General features: G+C 34.7%; 1 protein-coding gene across 1 annotated transcript in view; it reads left to right on the top strand.

Annotated features, from left to right (window-relative positions):
• PMS1 (PMS1 postmeiotic segregation increased 1 (S. cerevisiae)) overlaps nucleotides 1-22,557 on the top strand; it is a 56,886-nt gene that overhangs the window by 23,956 nt on the left and 10,373 nt on the right. Inside the window, exons 6-10 of the mRNA XM_012729218.1 lie at nucleotides 1,430-1,593; nucleotides 10,231-10,347; nucleotides 17,436-17,558; nucleotides 18,422-18,565; nucleotides 18,734-19,617. Coding sequence (XP_012584672.1) covers nucleotides 1,430-1,593; nucleotides 10,231-10,347; nucleotides 17,436-17,558; nucleotides 18,422-18,565; nucleotides 18,734-19,617 — 1,432 coding nt within the window. The remainder of the gene's footprint in view (nucleotides 1-1,429; nucleotides 1,594-10,230; nucleotides 10,348-17,435; nucleotides 17,559-18,421; nucleotides 18,566-18,733; nucleotides 19,618-22,557) is intronic.

Below are 22,557 nucleotides of genomic sequence, written 5' to 3'. Positions count from 1 at the left end.
CTTCACCAGAGACAGAGTGGGGAGCAGAACAGGCAGATCAACGAAGTACACTGCTGAGGGGAGCAGCGGGCGAGTCTGGAGAGGTCTGCCGTGCCATGTGGTCACCTCCAGGGCAGGCGGGAATCGAACTCAGGCTGAAGTGGCTTTAGCTTCTCAGTGCTGCACTTTAACCCGCTGCGCCACCAGGGAGGGCCCAATGCTAATTATTAATCTGATATTTATACAGTATAGTTTTCATATCTTTACTTCAACTTTATAAATAAATTCACATTAGATTATTCTGTATTTTGAGTATGTATTATTCAGATTATGAAGTAAACTAAATCAGGCAGTTAAATATTTTACTTAAGAAATTTTTATTTAAGAAATTTTGGTGTGCTATTGCTCTTCATGGTCCTTGTACTCAGTTTCTCCTTGGTACATACGGTTAGCCTGAACAACATTTAGCAGTTTGTTCTCAAGGGAGAACAATCACCACACTTGACAGGGATTTTGCACTAAATAGTCCAGAGATGCCCAGACTGACAAAAGGTATGGAATCTATCATTTGTGCAGATTGGATTCATCACAGGTTTCCTAAGTCAAGAATTCCAGATAAAGTGTTTTGGCCTTCACCTGCAGATCATCAAAACTATGGTGGGGGTTCACAACACCCTCAAAGGCTACATATTGTTATAGAATAAGAAGGACAAAAACACATTCATATTTGGGAAAAAGTTGTAATAAAGATGCTTGGATTAGTAAAAGCATGTACTCCTCAAGTTCCTAAGAGTATCCCTTAAGTGAATGCATAACTGAAAATTGTTAAACACTTGATAAGAAAGCCCCATAAGTTGCCACAAGGATTTCCAGTGGGAGAAGACATGACTAAATGTACCTCAAAAGCACTGGGAAATTAGTAGTGGGGTGGCACCTAACCCTCTGGGCCACAAGGCAATTAAGTCTTAATGTCAGAGCAGTTTCAGATTAAAAACTGTAAATCATTTTAACCTAACTATAGTGAGAATGTGTACTCTTTACAATGTTTTAAATAGAAAAACATTTTAGGGGAATATTGATCACATACAATGTGTAGTCTTGTACCACTAAAGTGCAGAATAAGCTTCATCGAAAGGTGGCGTGAATAACAGTATATTTATTAGGATACCATATTCTTTCTTGCAAACCCATGTTTCTCTGCAATGGTAGAAATAAGAATTTTCTTGTTAAGGCTCTGTAGAAGAGCTCATTCTATACAGTACTGTTACTAATAGAAGAGTAGCAGAAGATCAGAACAGTTTGCAAATTCAAGCCTTTTTTGGGTTCTTAGCGTAGGAAGGTTAGACTGGTCTTCAGTGATGAAAGTGAGTAATTATTGATGATATATGGACTTGAATATTTGTGAAACTCTTTCCACATCTATACATGCTTATCGCTTATCTACCAACAGGTACAACTGTAACTGCTTTAAGATTGTTTAAGAATCTGCCTGTAAGGAAACAGTTTTACTCAACTGCTAAAAAGTGTAAAGATGAATTAAAAAAGGTCCAAGATCTCCTCATAAACTATGGTATACTTAAACCTGACTTGAGGCTTACATTTATACATAACAAGGTAAGCATTATTGCATTTTTATGGGTTTTGGTATATAATGAAGGTGTGGTTATTTTATTTAAATCAGATAAGTATAACCTAAAATTTGTTAACATTTGTTTTATCTTTATTATATAACAGAAATCTATAATTTGTTACTTAATACCCATGTGAAGTCTGATTGAGCATTTAATTTCTTGGAGCAGTGATTTCACCAACAAACTTTCTATCCAAGAAACATTTTTTTTTAAAAAGATTTATTTATTTGTTCATACAGAACTGGAGTACAGGCCAGAGGCTCAGGGGCGGCAAGAGGCTTCACCAGAGACAGAGTGGGGAGCAGAACAGGCAGGTCTACGAAGTACACTGCTGAGGGGAACAGTGGGCGGGTCAGGAGAGGTCTGTCAGCCATGTGGTCACCTCTTGGGCAGGCGGGAATTGAACTCATGCGGAAGTGGCTTCAGCTTCTCAGTGCTGTGCTTTACCCCGCTGCGCCACCAGGGAGGGCCCCAAGAAACATTTTAATGCTTCCTTGTCTTTAAGGACTGTTCTTTTCCTTTAAGGACTTCCAATTTAATGACATTTTCACCTCTGAGTCTGTTTCTTCTTTGAAAGAGTTCCCCACACTTTCTTTTAAAGGCCTGGACCTCCTTTTTATTTTTAAAAACAGGGCTAATAAGGAAGCTTGTTTTTGGCTGTTGCTGGATGAATTTTAGATAAAAGAAAGGCTTAGATAGTTTCAGATTATTCTGTTTTTCATAAAATTTTACATGTGCATCTTGAAATACTCAATGGAAGGAAAGCAGATCAACACAGAAGTGTGGAAACCAAAAGGGGAGTAAGTGTTAGCATTTATTGATGCCCTACACAATGCTGAGACTAAGTTTAGGAACATGAACCATTAAAATCTATCGCAATAACTAAGTGAAATAGATGTTATATCAATTTTGTAGCTGTCTTCTGAACAGAACTCAGAGGTTTAATATTTTGCTCACTGTTGCTCAGCTTGTAAATTGTTGTACTGTTCTTTTTATTCTACTTTGTTGTTTACTCATTTTAATACAGCATATTTGTATAGTTTCTCTCCAGAGTTCAGAGTACATACAGTAATTTAGTAGGCATTATTCCTTTCTGAATGTGAAGGTCAGAGTGAGCAAAGGAATTGTTTTATATTTTATAGTAAGTAATAGTGCTAATACCATAGCCTGTTATTTTTCTTTCTACTTCATGTATTTTTACTTGTTTTTAACAAGATTTTGTATTAAACTAAGCTATGGTAAAACATTATGACCAAAATCTTTAAAAGAGAAAGTAAAATATTAAGACTCTGTAATCACCTGTTCCTACTGGTATAGAGTCCACAGCTTGAGATCCCTTCCAGCTCTGCCATGCTTTGATTTCTTGGAATTTTGATGGATGGAGACTCATCTTGGTATTATTAATAACCCTGTGATCTCTTGACTAAAGGTCATTTGATAATAAAAAAGTTAAATGTGTTCAAGTTGAAAAAAGATTAAGGGCAGAAGCAAGATCAGGAAGGGAAATGGAAAATATAAAGGTAGGAAGTACATGTTTATGAGAGAAAAATGAGTACAACTAAAAAGTTTTGAGTAAGAATATATAATTAAAGAACACAACAAGATTATTGCTCCATGTAATAGAAATGAGTATTTAAAGCATAATATCAATACATATCTTATGAGCCTTGGATAAGTGTGTTATTTTCCTAAACACTTGAAAGATTGTTAGTGTAGGCATTTTCTTTTTAGAATGGAATGTAATATATTGCATTTTTTTAATTCTTAAAAGGTCCTCATATCTGAACTTATATCAAACAAACACAAATTTTTAAATAGCATTCAATAATTTCAGAAGCAGTCAAATCCTGTAGGAACCACGTAGAGTGTCTATGCAGGTACCATAAAAATAATGTAAGATTATCAAAAATTTTATAGTAACATTAAGTATTCCTTATTACTAACCAAGGAAGTCTTACTGAATAAGAAGCAGTGTACCTTTAAATTATTTTCTCTTAGTACAAATTATTTTTCAACTTTTTTATTTCTTAAACATGCTGCTTAATTGTACTGCTAAGTCTTCCAAAATTATGGTGGCACATCATAAATCTTTTTGACCATGAGTCCTGATATGCTCTGAGACTTTTCATTTAACCATGCTTTTATCATTCTTTTTTTTTTTATTACAAAGTTTATTTTTACATCATTTTGCACTTTTTTTTTTCCATCTCGATTGTAATCCCCGCGGGGCTTTTATCATTCTTTATGTGCTCTTCACAAGACCTTTTCTGTCTTTACTTAACATTCAACCATAACTGTTGGCATCTTTTCTTTATTGTGGATTTTTCCCCCTGCATTAGAAACAATCAAATTGCACATAATATGAAAAGTACTATTGCTATTTTGACATCTTGGATTAGATAGTGTTCTTCCTTTTTATGAAGGTTTAACCTGCCAAGACATTCTTTGAATACTGATAATGTTGATGCTCTTGCCAGTATGGTTATGTTAGAAAGAGGTATTTTTTCTTCTTTCATCACCATGTTCCTTGAAAGCATATTGAATAATGAGACAGCCAAAGGGAAATAATTTACAAGTGAATTCAATGAGTTTATTTAAAGTTGGTATTATTTAGAGAAATGTTAGAGCCAGTTATGGACAAACACTAGTTTTTAGCATTACTTGTAATAACTGAATCCGTAAGAGCTTCTGCTGTATATGTTTTAATTTATAAAGCTCTTATTTCCCAGAATTAGGAGATTTTTTGCCACAATGTGATAATAGCTGAAACCACCTTAGTTTTGTTAAATCATGTCATATGTACATGAATTATTTGGGAGACCGTAAGTTCAGAGCATATGTTAAATGTGTGATTTTAAATAAAGCTTATTTTTGTACTTGATTACTGATTTGTGATTATTTTTCTTTTTTTTTAAAATATCATGTGTGATTTTAAGAATTGATTGGAAATGAATTTTATCTTGACAATTAGAGTCCCACTGATACTGCAAAAACTGAATTGGATATCATTGACACAGAGTGTTTAACTGTTAGAGAAGAAAATACCTTAAAAAATGACTCTCCCTTCTAACCTTCCTCCATATCAGTCACTGTTAAGCTTTCTGGTATCTCTTTTGTTTCTTTTTGAGATCTGGAAGAATAACACAGCTTTGAAGAATTAAATATCTCTTGTTTCTGCAGAGAAAACAAAAACTCAGAAACAGAAATCTGAAAAACTTGCTACAGTGATTTGGTAGTGAGGGTGGTGGCTCCCCCTGTTGACAGTTTTCTGGTCTGTAGAAGGATACAGTTTTATGGTGATAAAGATTGGAGGGAAGCACAGAGGGGTGGTTGACCAAGAATCAGAAATAATGGCTACATTTACACATTTATTGGAGTATAAACTGAAGATAAATAAGTGGTATTTTATAATCTGTATCTCCTACATACATGATATTATGGTTATTTGTTTCTCCTTATATCTTTTAACCTTTTACTCATAGTATAATATCTCAGTTTTAATTTAGCTGTCTATGAGGAATCAAGGAAAAACTTTGACCCAGATTAAAGTAGTGTGAAAGGTTCATCTCCAGGGTTCTTTCCTATGTCCAAGCTGTGGTCTGAAGGCAATATATATAGTCAAATAGACATTCCAGTTCAGGACTGAGGTTCAAATCCTGCTTCCTTATATAGAAATCATTCTTCTAATACCATCCTTGAAAGGTTGGGTGGGTTTATTTTTGTTTCTTTTTAATTATTTAGGATGGAAATCCCTTTGTATATAGTTCATGTTTAACTTGGAACATGATCAATCATGATTTGTTGGTTAGCTGAGTGTATACATATACACTATTCTAGTCTTTTCCTTTCCTGTAATCTTAAGTGACTGATAATGTGTTCATTAGAACTGTGTAAAGGTAACATACAAAAGACTTAAGTAAAAGAAATTATAATACAAAGATTTTATATGTATATGGCAATGTGGGGAAATACTTGACAATCACCAAGACTGATCAAGTTTATGTATTTCTCTCAACTATATAGAACCATTCTTTCACAGGTCCTCTAATCAAATACATTTATGTGCTTGCTCACTTTTTATCCTAATACATTTCTCTGTTCCAACACAGTAGACTTCTCTTCTGATCTATAATAACCTGGGTATTCTACAAAAAAATCTAACCTTTTGAGTGGAGTCCAGTAAAGGTTGTTCAGATGATTCCTAAGGCCCTTTCAACTCTAACACTTTGATTTTAAGGAAGTCTACATATAGTTTTAGCACTTTGATTTTTCTCTAAAAATTTAAATTGCATCCTACATCTTTATAATTTGAAAGGACCACTGAAAATGTTTTTTGCCCTGCCTCAGATTTTTTAGTAGAGTGTTTTTATTCCTGCCCCTCCCAATTTATCTTTATATGACCAAGGATTGAAAGGAATTGCATAATAACTTAAATGTTAATATAGCAGATCATGAACTAAAGTTCAAATCTTTTAGTTTTTAATGCCACATACATTCTCCTTTGCCATAGCTTCTTCACACCTACTACACAGTTTTAAGTAGGTTCTGTGTAACATTTCTGTATGGCTTTCTCTGAAAGAGCTTCCAGTATAAGCGAGGAGGTAAGGTAGGAAAGTGTATGAACATTTAAATTAATGAAAAGAATTATGACAATTTTGTTGAACAAATGTCAGGTGATATCAATAAATGCCTATAAGATTTGAGAAAAGGAAAAAATTACTCCAGGCTAAAATAGCCAGGGAAGACTTCACAGTGGATGTGTTTTTATGTGGATCTTTGTGTAGGTATTTAACAAGTATCTTGACGAGGTTAAAGCTAATGCTGAGAAGTATCAGTGTGTGAAAATAGATCTTATCCCCATACAAACTTTCTTATTTGCTCTGAATAGAAAAAAAATCTCATCTAATTTTTCATTTTCTTACTGTATTTATTCAGTATCCTGACTTTAGATAACATTTTTACATTGAGGACTACTAAATTTATCTTCATTTTGTGATTCTTCTAGAACTCTGACTTATAGATCTAGCTACCACACACGATCTCTTTTATGTTCATATAGTTATCTAGGAGAAGATAGCTGTTAATGCAGATCCAAGGTTATGGACTTGCAAGATCTGGAAAAGTTAAAACTTAAAATGTTTAAGAAATCAAATGTGAGCTGCTTAGTATACTTGTTCATCCAATTTGCACCAAAAGTTTGGTTGTACTCTAACCCAATATGATTAACTTTTATTTCATATTCTAGAAATAGTTGCCTTTACTCTGCTATTCTTAATGGCACTATTACTTTTTAGTTAATTGGCCATCATCTCTGTGCCACCTTCTTTTCCTTACTTTGACAAATTGCCTTAATAACTAAGGCTAATTAACTGAATACTGAGTCTTCTCTAACTTCAAATACTATAGGCCAGTTGAGTAGCAACCTTGGCAAAATATATTTGGCTAACATCAATTACATGGTGTGACTGTAATAATATATTTTTGATGCAGGTGTTTTTGCACTGTCATCATACTGACGAGTCAGATTCTTACTTGGCACATCGAGATGCTCTAATTTTTTTGTGACCTAGATAGAGTACATATGGGGGCATGTACATGTATTTTTAGCTTATGTTAAACCTTCAGCTAAGGACAAAATGTCTAAAATACTTAAGGAAGTGAAAAGAAAATCTATTTTAAGAAATAATACAGGATTGATGAAATGGTGGGGAAATCAAAGTAAAAACTTTCCTGTCTTCACCCGCTGCTCCCCTCAGCAGTATATTTCCTACATCTGCCTGTTCTGCTCCCCACTATGTCTCTGGTGAATCCTATCACCACTTCCTGCCTCTGCATCTTCCTGCCTCTGAACCCCAATTCTTGTATGCATAAATAAATAAAAATAAATCTTAGGAAAAATGAAATAAATGACACAGGGGATATTTCATTCTAATACAGTGCAGATTATTCAGAACATTATCTCCTTTCCATTATTTTTTATTTTCTTTCAATTATTTTGAACATTGTTCCCATAAGCACCACCTAAGGTGCTTAAAATAACACCTTTGTCTTTACAAGCACACCCACATGGAAACACCTTACAGCCTATTATTTCCCCCAAAATAGTAACCCTATTACCCAGCAATATGATTAATAGACATACCACTCTTAGGTATATACATGCTAAGAGAAATGAACCCATATTTCCACACAAAAACTTGCACATGAGTGTTCATAGCCATCATTCATACATAGTAGCCAAAATCTGGAAACCACCCAACTATCATTCATCCAAAGAAAGCATAAATGAAATGTGTAACCATGCGATAGAATATTACTAATATGTCTCACTTAGCGTTAACACCCTTAGTGCCCTAATATCTCTCTCTGATGTCTATCATGGTGTTTTCCAATTAAGTTTCTACAGTGGTTCATGGTTGTAAGAGAAATGACAGACTTCTTTTCATGAAGTAATTCATGATCTTGCTCCTGTCTTAGCAGTCTATCCCACTTTATCTCCAAATCACACACCCTGTACTTCCATGCTTTTGCATATGCTCCTCCCTGTGTCACTAATGCCCCTCTCATGATGGTGGCAGAGACAAGTCCCACCATATATGCAGTTGCTTTGTTAAGTGAACTTAAGTTTCTTCTGTAATGATTCTACTCTGTTTTGTAGTTGTACTTCTGTAATGCAATGTAATTACTTTAATATCTTGTTTCCTTTTAAATTTTTCATTTCTTGATAGCTAGGACCTTATCCTTTTATGTTTGTATTCTTAGCTTTATGCATAGTATCTGGCACAAAATAGTTTTTCATTAAATTTAATTTAGCCAAAGCATTTATATTAGAAATATGTGATAAAATTAAGGATCAAAATACATACGAGACTATGTTTCCTGGAGAAGTTCAGTTTTAAGCAGTCTAGTGTATTGTCCTTTAAGTATAAATGTAGTTAGCAGAACACTTTGTCTGGAAATACATACAGTGAACTTATACATTTTTACTGTTTAGAATTTATTTATTTTAAAGATTTGTTTATTTATGCATACAGAACTGAGGTACAGGCCAGAGGTTGCGGGGCAGCGAGAGTATTCACCAGAGACAGAGTGGGGAGCAGAACAGGCATCTCGAGGAAGTACACTGCTGAGGGGAGCAGCAGGTGAGACTGGCGAGGTCTGCCACACCACATGTGTCACCTCCTTGGCCAAGGATTGATCTGGTTCTGAAGCAGCTGCGGCTGTCTTCATAGTTCTACGCCTTAACCCATTGTGCCAGCAGGGAAGGCCCTTATATCACTTTTCTTCCCTCACTGCATCCGATACAAGTCTGATATTAATACCCTCCATTGATCCACATTTTGCCTCTTTGCGTTTTCACTTTGCAGCCAAACTTTTTTGAAAGACCTACCTAGATTCACTTATTCTCCCTATAGACAATCACCATTCAATCACTAAAATTTATTTATACAATTTCCCTAGAACTGCTCTTTTTTGGTAAATTTTATGGCCACATCTCTTCTATACTGGTCGCTAGAATGGTTGCATTTGACTACTTATTTCTTATTAAAAGAGTCCTTTTTAGGTGCCCCATACGGTCTTTGGACTCTTCCTGCCTCTTGGTCCTCTTTTCAGGCTCCTCCTCCTTCTTGCCCCTTAAATGTAAATACTAATGTTTTCTCCTACATCCTGTACACATTTTCCTCAGGATCTCTGAGGTATTTAGTGAGTATTTGTTGAATGAACAAGTGGCTTCTCAGGAGGTTTGACCATAACGGGCCTTTGTTAACTGAAGAAATTGGAGTATATCTTTATTTCACAGACAAATTTTGGTTCAGTCTGTGTTAGATATTGTGCTTAACTCCCCTACTGCTACTAGTGTCGTTCCAGTTAGCTTTTGTAAGTTTTTTGTATAAAATTATACAAGGTAATTTTAAAGAGCTTGCAAGTTTTTATACTGGTTAGACTATTTATAGAAATCTTAGATTTATAGAACTCTATAGCTGTTCTTAATAAATAAGGCCTGGTGTCACTACTGTGATCCCTGGACAGGGAACTAACCCACATGGTGCAGCAGACCTCTTTTGTCTCACACACTGTTCCCTTTAGCAGTGTATTTCAGTGAATCCTCTTGTTCTGCTGCCCACTCTGGCTCTGGTGAATCCTGTCACCCATGTACTGCTGGCCTACAGCCCAGTTCTATGCAAAAACAAATCAAGTTAAATTAAGTAATACTTTACTTGGATTAACACTTTTAAAAAATATATTCTGAAGTATACACTCTGACGTAATAGGATTAGAATTAATATTTAATGAAAATTTTATGCCAAGCATTGGCCTGCATGTGTGCCTACATTATGTATTTTCATCTTCCAACAACCCTTGGAGATAAATATTTTAAGTCATCTTGTAGGAGGAGAAACTGAGTCAAAGGAAGTTAAATAGGCTGAACCTTAGCACATAGACAGCGTCTAAAATTTAGAATGAAGGTTCGATTAGACTTTTAGCTCATGCATCTCCTCTAAATGATAGTGAAAGAACAAGCTAAAAGCTAATGCTAAATGTGGAAATTAATGTTTTAATCACTTGATTTTAGTAAATTTAAATTGTGTTAAAAGTCGTTTTTGTTATTTGTCCTTAGGCAGTTATTTGGCAGAAAACTAAAGTATCAGATCATAAGATGGCTCTCATGTCTGTTCTGGGAACTGCAGTTATGGGCAATATGGAATCCTTTCAGTACCATGTTGAAGATTCTCAGGTATGGTTCTTACAGTAATGTTTTTCAATAATTCTAATTTACCACTGAAACTGTTAAAACTACTTCCTTTTTAGGGAATTGGGGTGACAAGAGTTTTTTCTTTTAATATTTTGATCACATATATATGTGTGTGAGGATATAAAAAGGACAATGCTTATAGAACTTATGTATTAAACCTCTCTCCCCAACCCTACTTGCTGTTTTTATCATTTCTGTTTGTTGCTTTTCATTTTCAGTATTGACCAACATGAATCTTTTTTAATGATTTTCAGTTTACAATCAAATCTCTTTACATTCCAATATGAAAGAGTTGCACACTTTGTTTCCCCTTCCCTATCTGAAATACATATTCTAGTTTTCTTTTCTTGATCTGTGAACTTCAAACTGTGCTAGAGTCCCTGTATTGCTGTATAGTTTTTTACACTTTCACTTTTACTTGCCTTTTCCTTTCTTAGTCTTGTCATCTCTACTTTTATGTTATCACGCTTAATAACCTCTATTGTTTTTAAGGTTTCCATCTTTTTTAAAAGCTTTATTCCAAATGTTAAAACTTCCATGGAATATGTATTATTATAAGCAATCCTTGCAAACCAAAGTTTATGCTTGGATTATATTTCCTCTCCAAAGATCCATTGTTATGTCTCTGCCATACAGATGAGAATATTTCTGTAAATCTAGTTTAATGAAATCTCCTTTATTTTTTATTTTTATTCTCTAATCAGTTGCTCAGATTTTGTCCTATTTTTCTTTGGTTAGCTTTCTTTCAAACTTTTGCAGATCTGTCTTTCATTACTCATTTACTTATGCTAAGCACAAACAAAACTAAGCACTAACTGAAACTCAGGAGTTTGAAAACTCAGTTCTTTTTCCCTTCCCAGTTTGTACTTCCACCTCGCATCACTGAAAATTTCTCCATTTTTTAGTCCAATGCCTGATTGAGACTTATTTCTCATAGTTTTCTCAAGTTTTTCATCTTGTATTTCTCTATAAGCTTTTAGAAATCTTAAGTTTTAAATTTTACTGATTTGTCATTGAAATAAATCTTGACTCCCTGAAGATGCTTAAGTTTTGTGTCTATTTTTTAATTATCTTTTACTTAGGAGATCAGTTTTGCTTTGCATATTAATTTTTTCCCTTCAATTTCCTCTCATTCCCACAATTTTTTTTCATGAATAGGAAGTCTATTTGGAAACTCAGTGTTTGTGGCTGTCTTATTGACTGACTGTCAGGCTCCACTTGAATGTTGAGGAGTCACGATTCTGATCCTTTTCAGATCCTGTGGGAACAAAAAGTGCTGTGGGAGATAGGGTTTACTGTGTGTGCTGATCCCATATTCATTGCCCCAGTTCTTCTCAGGAAATTTATTTCCTCTTCCTTCCCTCCTTTTTCTTTTTTTCTTTCTAGTGGAAAATTAGATTAATTGAAGTGATTTATAATAGATTGATTTATAGTAGATATAACCCTCTTTCAGTTTTATGGAAGAGTCCCTTTGTTTGTTGTTCTCGTTTGTTCACTTTAAACCTGAAGGCTTTCTGTTCTGATGGACTGTTGAAGTAATTTTTCTGGTGCTAGTTTCCTTCCTGTTCTCTCTTTAGTATTGAGTTATTAATTAATATAAATTAGTCTTGGATGGGAACTTGTGCTTAATTAATATATTAAGAGTTCTCTTCTCTGTGCCTGTGGAACAATTGAGACCAGCTTTTGGCCAGCTGATTTTCAGAGCTCCTTTAGGTTGTTTAGTAGTTTTGAGATATCCTAGTGCCACCATAAATTGGTTATATTGACTGATTTGTGGTAGTGGGTGCTGTCTAAATTCCTCTACAATACATGTGGCTTCATGAGACTTTGTTCCTAGACTGGTAACCCAGGATGCTTGTGCCAGAAAATACAGACTTGATAACTCTGGTGTCTTGCTCATGAGGGTCTAGCTGTCACAGTTTGGTCTGAGGACAGGCAGATTAGCATCACTTAGAAACTTGTTAAAAATAAAGAATTTCAGGCCTCGTTTCAGCTATAACAGTACTTAATCAGAATCTGCATTTTAATGAAGTCCTCAGGCAAATTCTTAGTTATTAGAAGCCCTGATTAGACCTGGTCAGATATGATCCCACATGTGGATTCCATTATCGCAGGAATCAGACCTACAGTTGAGAATTTTTTCTTTCACCAGTATTGAGATATATTGCCAAATATGTGCTTGCCCACTGGTATTTTTATAATATCTCTCTTTAAGAGTTAATGTCTAGGCTGCTGATAATTACAGATATTTGTAGTGCCGTCATGTGGCTATCTTGGCAAGGAGAAATGGGGGAATCTGCACAATGTGTTGCTGAATAGTTTCATTTCCATAGGTGTCAGGATAATAAACTTTAAATGTCTCTCTGATGAAAGTGATCATTTTACCAAAGCCCTCTTCATAAGCACCAACAGCCTAATGAGCATTGTATTTATGCTGCTACCAGCTTGCCCCACACCACTCAATTTTCTAGATTTGTAAAGGAGAGTTGTTCTATATCGGTGTTTCTTTGACCCATTCTTAATTCTAATCAAAAACTATCTTAGATTGTTTGCCAACTGTTGTTGCTTGACCTCTGTTTCTGTCACCTTTTACATAACTTCAGTTTATGAAACTTAGGTTCAGGACCCCTTCACTGCACTGGGATGACAGATGGATAGGCCATTGGGGACTCCTAAATGTAGAGAATCTTTGTATAGTTCTGTCCATATGTGGAGGGGCCTTTTTTTTTTTGGACCTATCGATATTTCAGTGGGGAGAAATTTCCTAATTATGGATTGTGGTTCTAACTCTGCTGTTTCCCATTGAGGGTTTTTTAAGAGGCTTTTGGCTTTATGGGGTTCCTTGAAATTTTCTGTTTGTATTGGTTGTTGTTTGTTTGTTTACCATCTATCTTCTCTTATTTTTACTGTCTACATTACTCCATGCTAAGTTCTGGATGAACTGGTTTTTATTCTCAAAAGTATATTTTATAGCTAGGATTCAGAATATATTCATTTTTCTATCTTTTTTAAGTTTGATGTATAGCTACTAGTTTTGATTTCTTTATATTCTGGGTATTTTTTAATATTATTTTTCTTTATTAAAATTATGTTATACATGCTAATTTCAAAGTCCTTTTCAAGTTGCCCTGTCATTTCTATTTTCATGACAGAAATGATTATTCTCTTTGCAAAATCATCTTTAATGCAGGTTTATTGTTTTTATTGTTCTGTTTTTCACTTCCCCACCTTTTCCCTCTGTCTAGGTTGACAGAAACTACCCCACTCCCACCCCCCAGTTCAATACCAGATATTCATGTTAGTCATTCATGCTTTTCATAATGCCGAGATTTTGCAGGCGTGTCCTAGCCAGTTTGGCTTAGTCTTGTTCTTGGTTTTGGAATTGTCTCTGCTCTTTCTTGTGACTCTAGTATGCAGCTCCAAACATTGGTCATAATATTTTTAAGCATTTATTTTTGAGTGTGAGAGGTGGGAAGGGCATTTCAGCTGCCCATTTCAAATGGAAAAATTGATTTCAATCCCCTGTTTTATGTGGAGTGTCTTCTTTCCCCATTTAAAACCAGAAATTTAATCTCCAGCGGACACAGCTGAGTCCTTCCTTCCTTTTTGAGATATAATTCACATGTTAGTTTTCAGATTTACAGCATGATTTTACATATATACATACATATGTATATACATACAGTGAAATGATTACCCCAGTAGTCTAATATTCATCACCACACATAGTTACAGGTTTTGTTCTGACAAAGCTACTTTCTGATTCTAAAGCACATAAGGCTTTTAATTTTTGCCATCGCTCCATGTTATGTTTGGTATCCATAATACCTTTTTTTAATCTTGTTTTTGAGGTTGCATTTGTTTATAACACTATATGTTTTGGACTACAACACTTATTCAAACATATGATATGATACCCACCACCAGAGTATTAATAACCCTCCATCACATTATGGTTGTCTTATTTTTAAAATATTTAGGTCTTTTGAAAATTTTATTAAAATTTATTTATCTACCAGTATTATGTATTTGCAGTTGAGATGGGAGAGAAGGAAATTTCCTAATGAACTATTCCACTGTCTAGACTAGAAGTGCTTAAATTATTTTTTAGAAACATAACTCCTTATTATAGAAGTCTACTGGGAGAGGAGAAAGGCTAATGTTACACCAGACAGGATTATTTTGTTTTTAAATTTTTTAAAGATTTATTTATTTATGCATACAGAACTGGGGTACAGGCCATAAGTGGAGGGGCAGTGAGAAGATTCACCAGAAACAGAGTGGGGAGTAGAACAGGCCAACTGATGAAGTACACTGCTGAAGGGTATGGGCGAAACAGAAGTCTGCTGTGCCATATGGATCATCTCCTGATCAGGATCAAACTCACACTGAAGCAGCTCTGGCTGGCTTTCAATGCTGTGTCCTAACCTATTGTGCCACCAGGGAGGGCCCTGAGACAGAGTTATTTTAACAGAATCTGGGAAGAGAGCAGAGATGGAAGATTTGGGAGGTTGGGTATGAGATAGAACATTTTTTTATGGTAAAGGAATACTTTTTTAATATGGTAAAGGAATGAGTTGGGCAACAGAATGGAAATATGAAATATTTTATCAAGTTTTGAATGTAATGAGTGAAAGAAAATTTGTGCTACTGCTAGCAGAAACAGCATTGGGAGTAAAAGAAACAGTTGCCTACATCTATATTAGCATCATTGGTATATGTATGTATATGTATATGTATATGTGAATGACATTAATCAGGAGGAGTAGAAAGCAAAGAAAAAGTACCTGATAATGGAACTCAGGAGCCATTGGCCCTTAGAAGAGGTAAGCAAGGGGAGAAACCAGCAAATCAGACTATGGTATTCTTCAACAAAAATGAAAGGTAAAATATAAAATATACTTCTTTTCTAATAACTCTACTATGAACCCTCTTCTTGCATTCATCTTGTTCCCTATAATCTGGTTTATACCTCAGTGACCAACTCCAATGGACTTTCATGACCTCTCTGATTTGACTTTGACAGCAATGATAACTCTCTCCTTTGGGAGACACGAACCTCTTGTAGCCTTCTCTTTTGATCTTTGTGCTTCCTCTCTGTCACTATGTTGAAGGATACTTGGGTACAAAATCTTGTATGGTACATTTAATTTTTTATTTTGTTACAATGATTTGGATGCTTAAAGGCATTCCTTTTCATGAACTAGCCTTATCCTCACTTTTTATAGTATTTTCTAGGCCTTTACAGCTTAATTTTACTTTTCCATATAACTGTATTTTTCTTAGTATCCTAAGAACTTATTCAGTAGCCAACCCCGGTGTTGTAAAATCAAAACACTAGCAATAATACCACTTTTTTCTTCATTCTATTTTTTATTCTTACCTATCAAGGCAATTTTTGTTTTGTTTTGTTTTAAAGATTTATTTATTCAAGGCCTTCCCTGGTGGCACAGCGGTTTAAAGCACAGCACAAAGAAGCTTAAGCCTGTTTCGCATGAGTTCAATCCCCGCCTGCCCCGAGGAGATCCACATGGCGCGGCAGACCTCTCCTGAACTGCCCGCTGAAAAAAAAAAGATTTATTTATTCATGCAGAACTGGGGTACAGGCCAGAGATGCGGAGGGTGAGAGGATTCACCAGAGACAGAGTGGGGTGCAGAACAGGCAGATCGAAGAAGTACACTGCTGAGGGAAGCAGTGGGCGGTTCAGGAGAGGTCTGCCATGCCATGTGGTCACCTCCAGGGCAGGTGGGGATCAAATTCATGCGGAAGTGACTTTAGCTTCTCAGTGCTGTGCTTTAACCCACTGAGCCACCAGGGAGGGCCTTGTTTTGTTTTTTAATCCACAAGCCCAATTAGTCTTATAGACACTAAACAAATTCTCACTGATGGTTCAGCAGGTACTTTAAGAAGAGTTTCATGTTACCTGGTAAATTATACAACATTTATAAATTCTGTGAAGTTTTACAGTTAATTATCATTTTGTAATGTATTATCCAGCTTTATTATTTTTTTAACGGCCACAATTTGGCACTGTGACAATAGTGCACTTAGTTTTCTAAAATTGCTAATGCATCACCTTAAATACTTATTTCCAGAGCAGGGATTGCCATAGACATAGGTGGCAGTCTACTGGCTAAGTTGGTAAGGAGGCTAATGGTCTCAAAGCTTAACTAAAAATAGCATCCCCAGTTATTCTTTTGCTAACCTAAACCTTAGCTGCAATTTTACTAGTAGTAGTAGTTTATAACCCATCTGTTTCTAGTTATTTTAGATAAGAGTTCATAGACCTGTATTTTAAATTATTTGACTAAGGTATATAGCTAACAGTAAAGCCAGAAGCAGACAAGTTAAATCTTATCATTGTTGCTCTATTTTATATTCTTAAACTGCTCTGTGTATTGTCTTTATAGGTTAAGTTAAAAGCAATTCTTTGTCCTTCACCCCATAATCTCTCTTCTCTCTGCTCATTTTTTGGGGGATCATTTATTTTTACATATTTGTAGAGGAAGATAGATTATAAATAATTGATTTCTAGAAAAGTTCTCTAAATAAAAGTACAATACTGTAAATCGGTGACAAAAAGTATGAGATATATTTTTACTAAGAAATGAAAACCCAGTCAGATTTACTTCATAACATAGATGAAAACTGCCACTTCCTTATAGAAAAAGGTAGCTCAAGAGAAAAGGACAAAAAATAGAGAAAAGTCATTTTCCTTTACAGTGTAAAGGGGAAAAAAATAAAGATGAAGAGGATTGAGGAGAGTAGTTCTTATACTGTCAAAAACAAATACACATTCACTATACTTTTCTGAATGCCAGTTTTCCTTAAAAAAAGTTGCAAAATAGAATGAGAAGTAGAAGACACTAGTTTAAAATGCATCATTATTTTTTAAGGTTATATATGCTAAAGACATGGTTATTAGGAAGTTTATGGCACTTTAGATTTTAAGATAAAAATCCATTTAATTTTATACCTTTTTTGTATCTCTCGATATATGCAGCCAGACTTAGAAAAGCACATTTATTGTTGACATTGCATACTAATTTTGTAATTCTTACAATTACAGATTTCTCTAAATGGATTTCTTCCAAAATATGATGCAGATCACTCGTTTACAAGTCTTTCAACCCCAGAAAGGAGTTTCATCTTTATAAACAGTCGACCAGTACACCAAAAAGACATACTAAAGGTAATCTGTCTTAGATTTTAGAATTTATTTTAGAAAAAAATACCACTGGATCAGAAATAGAAATTGGCTTTTTGTTATTTGTCAACTTGTCTGAAGTACTAATTCTGAGAATTTGCTTTAAAATAATGGAAAGGAAGAATGGGACACAATAACATTCTGTAAGCATTGTGCTAAGTATCTTACATATATCCATTGACTTTTCACAACAACTCTGTGACGAAATATCACTTTTATGTCAAATGAAAAAACTGATATTTTAGTGAGTTTTATAAACTACATAGCCAGTTGATTAACAGAGTTTAGATTTTCAAAACTTCCACAACTCTGTGATCTTTTCTTCATGAAGTCAGCACTGGATTGGGTATTTGTACTTTTTTATTATTATTATTTTTAATTAATTATTTTTTTTTTTACATCACTGTAGTTCCCAGAGTTCTCCCACCATCATATCACCTGTGAACAATCACCATATTCCCCTGTGTTCATGGTTCCTGTTTCCTGTTTTGACCCCGTTTCTACCCCCTTCTTTGCTATATATCTCATCTCTGTGGTCACCTTATTTGTATTCTCTTAACCTATTGTTTCGTTTCCTTATATCCCACATGTAAGTGAAGCCATCCAGTATTTATCTTTTTCCTTCTGATTAATTTTGGCTGGTATCCCTTCCAGCTTGAATGCTTGTACTTCATTGGATTTAAGGTTTCTAGATGCATATTACTTTTTAGGTACTCTTTTTTTCTTAATACACAGCTGCATTCTCTCAGTTTCACAGTTGAATATGCTCCTTTGGTCATATCTTAAGAGTGACAATATTGACTATATTTTCACGGTGTTTTATCTTTTATTCATTACATATTTTTTAGTTAATCCGACATCATTACAATCTGAAATGCCTAAAGGAATCTACTCGTTTGTATCCCATTTTCTTTTTGAAAATTGAAGTTCCTACAGCTGATGTGGATGTAAATTTAACACCAGATAAAAGTCAAGTATTATTACACAATAAGGTAATCTTTTCCAGTACAATTTTTTGTATTTATACTATTTATAAACTTACAAAGTCCTAGCCACTTTAATGTATCAAAGGGAGATTCTTGTTTATATTTTTGGTTTTAATATTTCAAATTCTGTTTTATTCATAATTTCCCCTAATATTTGTTAACTTGTATTTTTAGGAATCTATTTTAATTGCTCTTGAAAATCTGATGACGACTTGTTATGGATCAGTACCTGGTACAAATTCTAATGAGAATAATAAAACAGATGTTTCCTCAGCTGACATGATTGTTAGTAAGATAGCAGAAACAGATGTCCTTTCAAATAAGATAGAATCATCTGGAAATAATTACGCAAATGTTGATACTTCAACCATTTCTTTACAAAACGCAATATATAATGATGAATCTGGAAGAAGCACTAATTGTTCAAATAATCAGATAAGTATTGATGACCATTATGATGATCATTTCAGCCATGAACTTTCTAGCATTGATATGAACACTAAAAATACATTTCAAGAAACCCCAAAGGATAATTTATCAAGTGAGGAAGTCCAGAAGGACAATAGCAAAACTTGTTTTATAGGTTCTGTTGACCATGTCGTCGCAGAAAATGGCAATAAAAGCCTTATAGATCAGAATGGGAAAAATAAGAAAGAAATAGTTCCTGAGAAGTCTTTTGAAATTTGTGCAGACGACTGGAGCAAGGGAAATGTACTTAATTCAGTGGGAGAAAACATTGAACCAGTGAAAATTTTAGTGCCTCAAGAAAGTTTAACAAGTAAAGTAAGTGATAATAATCATTCAAGCCCTGAGCCAAAAATTCTCAGTGAAGGCCCATGTAACAAAAAATCAAATGTGGTAGATAATAAATCTGGACAGCTTACTGCTTATGATTTAATTAGCAATCGAGTAATAAAGAAGCCCATGTCAGCAAGTGCCCTCTTTGTTCAAGATCATCGAGCTCAGTTTCTCACAGAAAACACTAAGAGCAGTTTGGAGGATGCAACAGTACAGATTGAAGAACTGTGGAAGACATTGAGTGAAGAGGAAAAATTGAAGTAAGTTTCCAGAGCTAGCATATGATCTGAATGTTCAGATATTTCCATTCTATATGACTCACTGGGTCATAAAAAAAATCCTTTAAAAAATTATTTATGGAAAAACTGATTGTAATATGCCTTTTAACTTGGCTAGTTAAACCTTGTTTTTCTGGTATGTTTTTGTTAATTTAGAATTTTTTTTATTTTGTTTTGATATAAACCTTAACTGCTTTCTGACTTGTTAGATTTTTTTAAACATTTTCTATTCCTCCTTCTCCTTCCTTTTATGTTAACCTATGCAGAACTTCTACTGTTTTATACCTATGCATTAGAACAGTTTTAACAGTGATTTTGTTTAAAGATTTAGTTATTTATATATACAGAACTGTGATAAAGAGGTGAGGGAGGTGAGAAGATTCACCAGAGACAGAGTGGAGAGCTGAACAGGCAAGACTGACAAAGTACACTACTGAAGGGAGCAGTGGGCTGCTCAGAAGAGGTCTGCCCCGCCATGTGGGTCCCTGGCTTGGGTCAAACTGCAGTGGTTGGTTGCTTCATAGTGCTGTGCCTTAACCAGTTGCACCACCAGGGAGTGCCCACAACAGTGATGTTTTTAAGAAATATTTTCACTCCTTTAATGTTTCTAACTGACTTAGGACACTTATTATAAAAACAAACTATTTTGAATGATCTATTACATCAGGAAATGAAAGAAGGGAGTTATATTTCCAATCATGTATTATTATACGACATCTCAATGTCATGCCAAAATCTACAACCCAAAGTTTGTATTTGGTGATAAAATATATGGATAAACTGTTTTTTTCCCCCATTTTATTCAGTTTTAAAAGAGACAGTTAAAAATGGTAAAGACCGGCCCTCCCTGGTGGCGCAGTGGGTTAAAGCACAGCACTGAGAATCTAAAGCCGCTTCCGCGTGAGTTCGATTCCCGCCTGCCCCGGAGGTGACCACATGGTGTGGCAGACCTCTCCTGACCTGCCCGCTGCTCCCCTCAGCAGTGTACTTCATCGATCTTCCTGTTCTGTTCCCCACTCTGCCTCTGGCCTGTACCCCAGTTCTGTATGCACAAATAAATAAATCTTTAAAAAAAAAATGGTAAAGACCACTACTTAAACACCTGTAGGCAAAAAAAAACCTCCACAAATTCTCTCTTCACTTTTTATTTTGGAGGAAGGGGAGCTGGAGGTGGGAATGTTGGTTGTTTCTTATTTTTTCTCTAAACATCAATACAAGTATACAAGAATGAACCCTTTTGCACCAGGTAGGTAGTTAGCTTATGGTCAGTCTTGCTTCATCCATACCTCCATTCACTTCATTGCTTCTCTTTTCAGAACCAAAAACTCAAAGTGGGACCCACACATAACAGATTTTTAGCAAATGGTGGATATTATCACTATGCTAGATGCTAATTTTGTGTCAATGCATGTGACTTTTCAATTTTGCCAGTACCATTTGTTGAAGAGGCTTCCGTTTCTCCAGTTGTAAGGTTGTGGTTTCTTTGTCATAGATTAACTGTCGATATATATATGATTTTAATTCTAAGCTTTCAATTCTGTTCCATTGGTCTTGTTTCTAATTTTGTTCCAGTACCAAATTGTTTTGAGTACTACCCTTGTAGTATAATTTGAATTCTAATTTTGTAATACTTCCGTTTTTCATCTTTTCTCTCAGGATCACTTTGACTATTGGAGGTCTTTAGTGGTTCCATACAAATATACAATTATTTCTTTGAAAAACATCCTTGGGAATTTTATTGGTATTGCATTGAATTTATAAATTACTTTAGGTATATGCCCCTTTTAAGAGTGTATACTCATTAAACCCACAGACACAGGATATTTTCCCATTTCTTTGTGTCTTTTATTTCCTTTAACAGTGTCTTATGTTTACGCCTATGTATTTCATTCTATTTGGTGCAATTGTAAATGGGATTGTTTCCTTTCTCTTTCCTCTAATTGTTTGCATATTGAAGCACAATAGCTATTTATATATTAATTTTGTATCCATATTAGCCATTTATTATTTCTACTAGTTTTTTGGTGGTCTTTGAGATTTTCTGTGATTATTATCATATCTGAAAATAGTGAATGTTTTATTCTTTTTTGGTTTCCTTTCCCTTTTTTTTTTTTTTTTTTTTTTCTTTTTTTTTTTTTTTTTTTTTTTTTTGTCTAAGTGCACTGTCTAGCACTTCCAGTGCCGTTTTGAACAGTAGCAGAGATAGTGGACAGCCTAGTCTTTTTCCCTGAGGAGAAATGCTTAGTTTTTCTTAATTGAGTATGATGCTAGCTGTAGGTTTGTCCTATGTGACCTTTATTAGATTAAGATTTGTTCCTCTTTCCAATGTATTGAGATTTTCTATCATAAATGGTGTTGAGTGTTGTAACTACTTTTTCAGTGAACAGGAGTGGGGCTGGGTTGGAGGCCACAAAACTTGTGAGTATGTTCAGGGCATCCTTTCCCCTAACAATATGACCATGTGATTTTTATCTTTCTGTAGCCGTCGATAAGATAAATTACACATTGCTGTTGAGTATGTTAAATCAGCCTTGCATCCCTGGAGTGAATCCCATTAATGTATGACTGGATTTAATTTGCCAAGATCTTATTAATAAGGCTTTTTGCATATATGCTGATCAGAAATATTGGTCTGTAGTTGTGTGTGTGTGTGTGTGTATACACTTGTATGCTGTTCTTACCTGATTCTGGGGTCAGAGTAATATTGCCTTCATAGAATGTGTTTTGAATTATTCCCCCTGCCCCTGAGCATTCTTTTCTCTTGACTGCTTTCAGAATGTCAACTTTTTCAGTAGTGTGATTCTAATATCCAGTCTGTTATTCAGATTGGATAATTTTTATCATTTCTCTTATAACTCATAGGCCCTTTCTGTACTATCTCTGATCTACACTTAAACCTACCTAGTGAGGGCCTTCCCTGGT

The sequence above is a fragment of the Condylura cristata genome, unplaced genomic scaffold, assembly GCF_000260355.1.
Source record: "Condylura cristata isolate star-nosed mole 26May11 unplaced genomic scaffold, ConCri1.0 scaffold00002, whole genome shotgun sequence".
Classification (NCBI taxonomy): Eukaryota; Metazoa; Chordata; class Mammalia; order Eulipotyphla; family Talpidae; genus Condylura; species Condylura cristata.
This window is presented reverse-complemented; position numbering and strand designations above follow the sequence as displayed.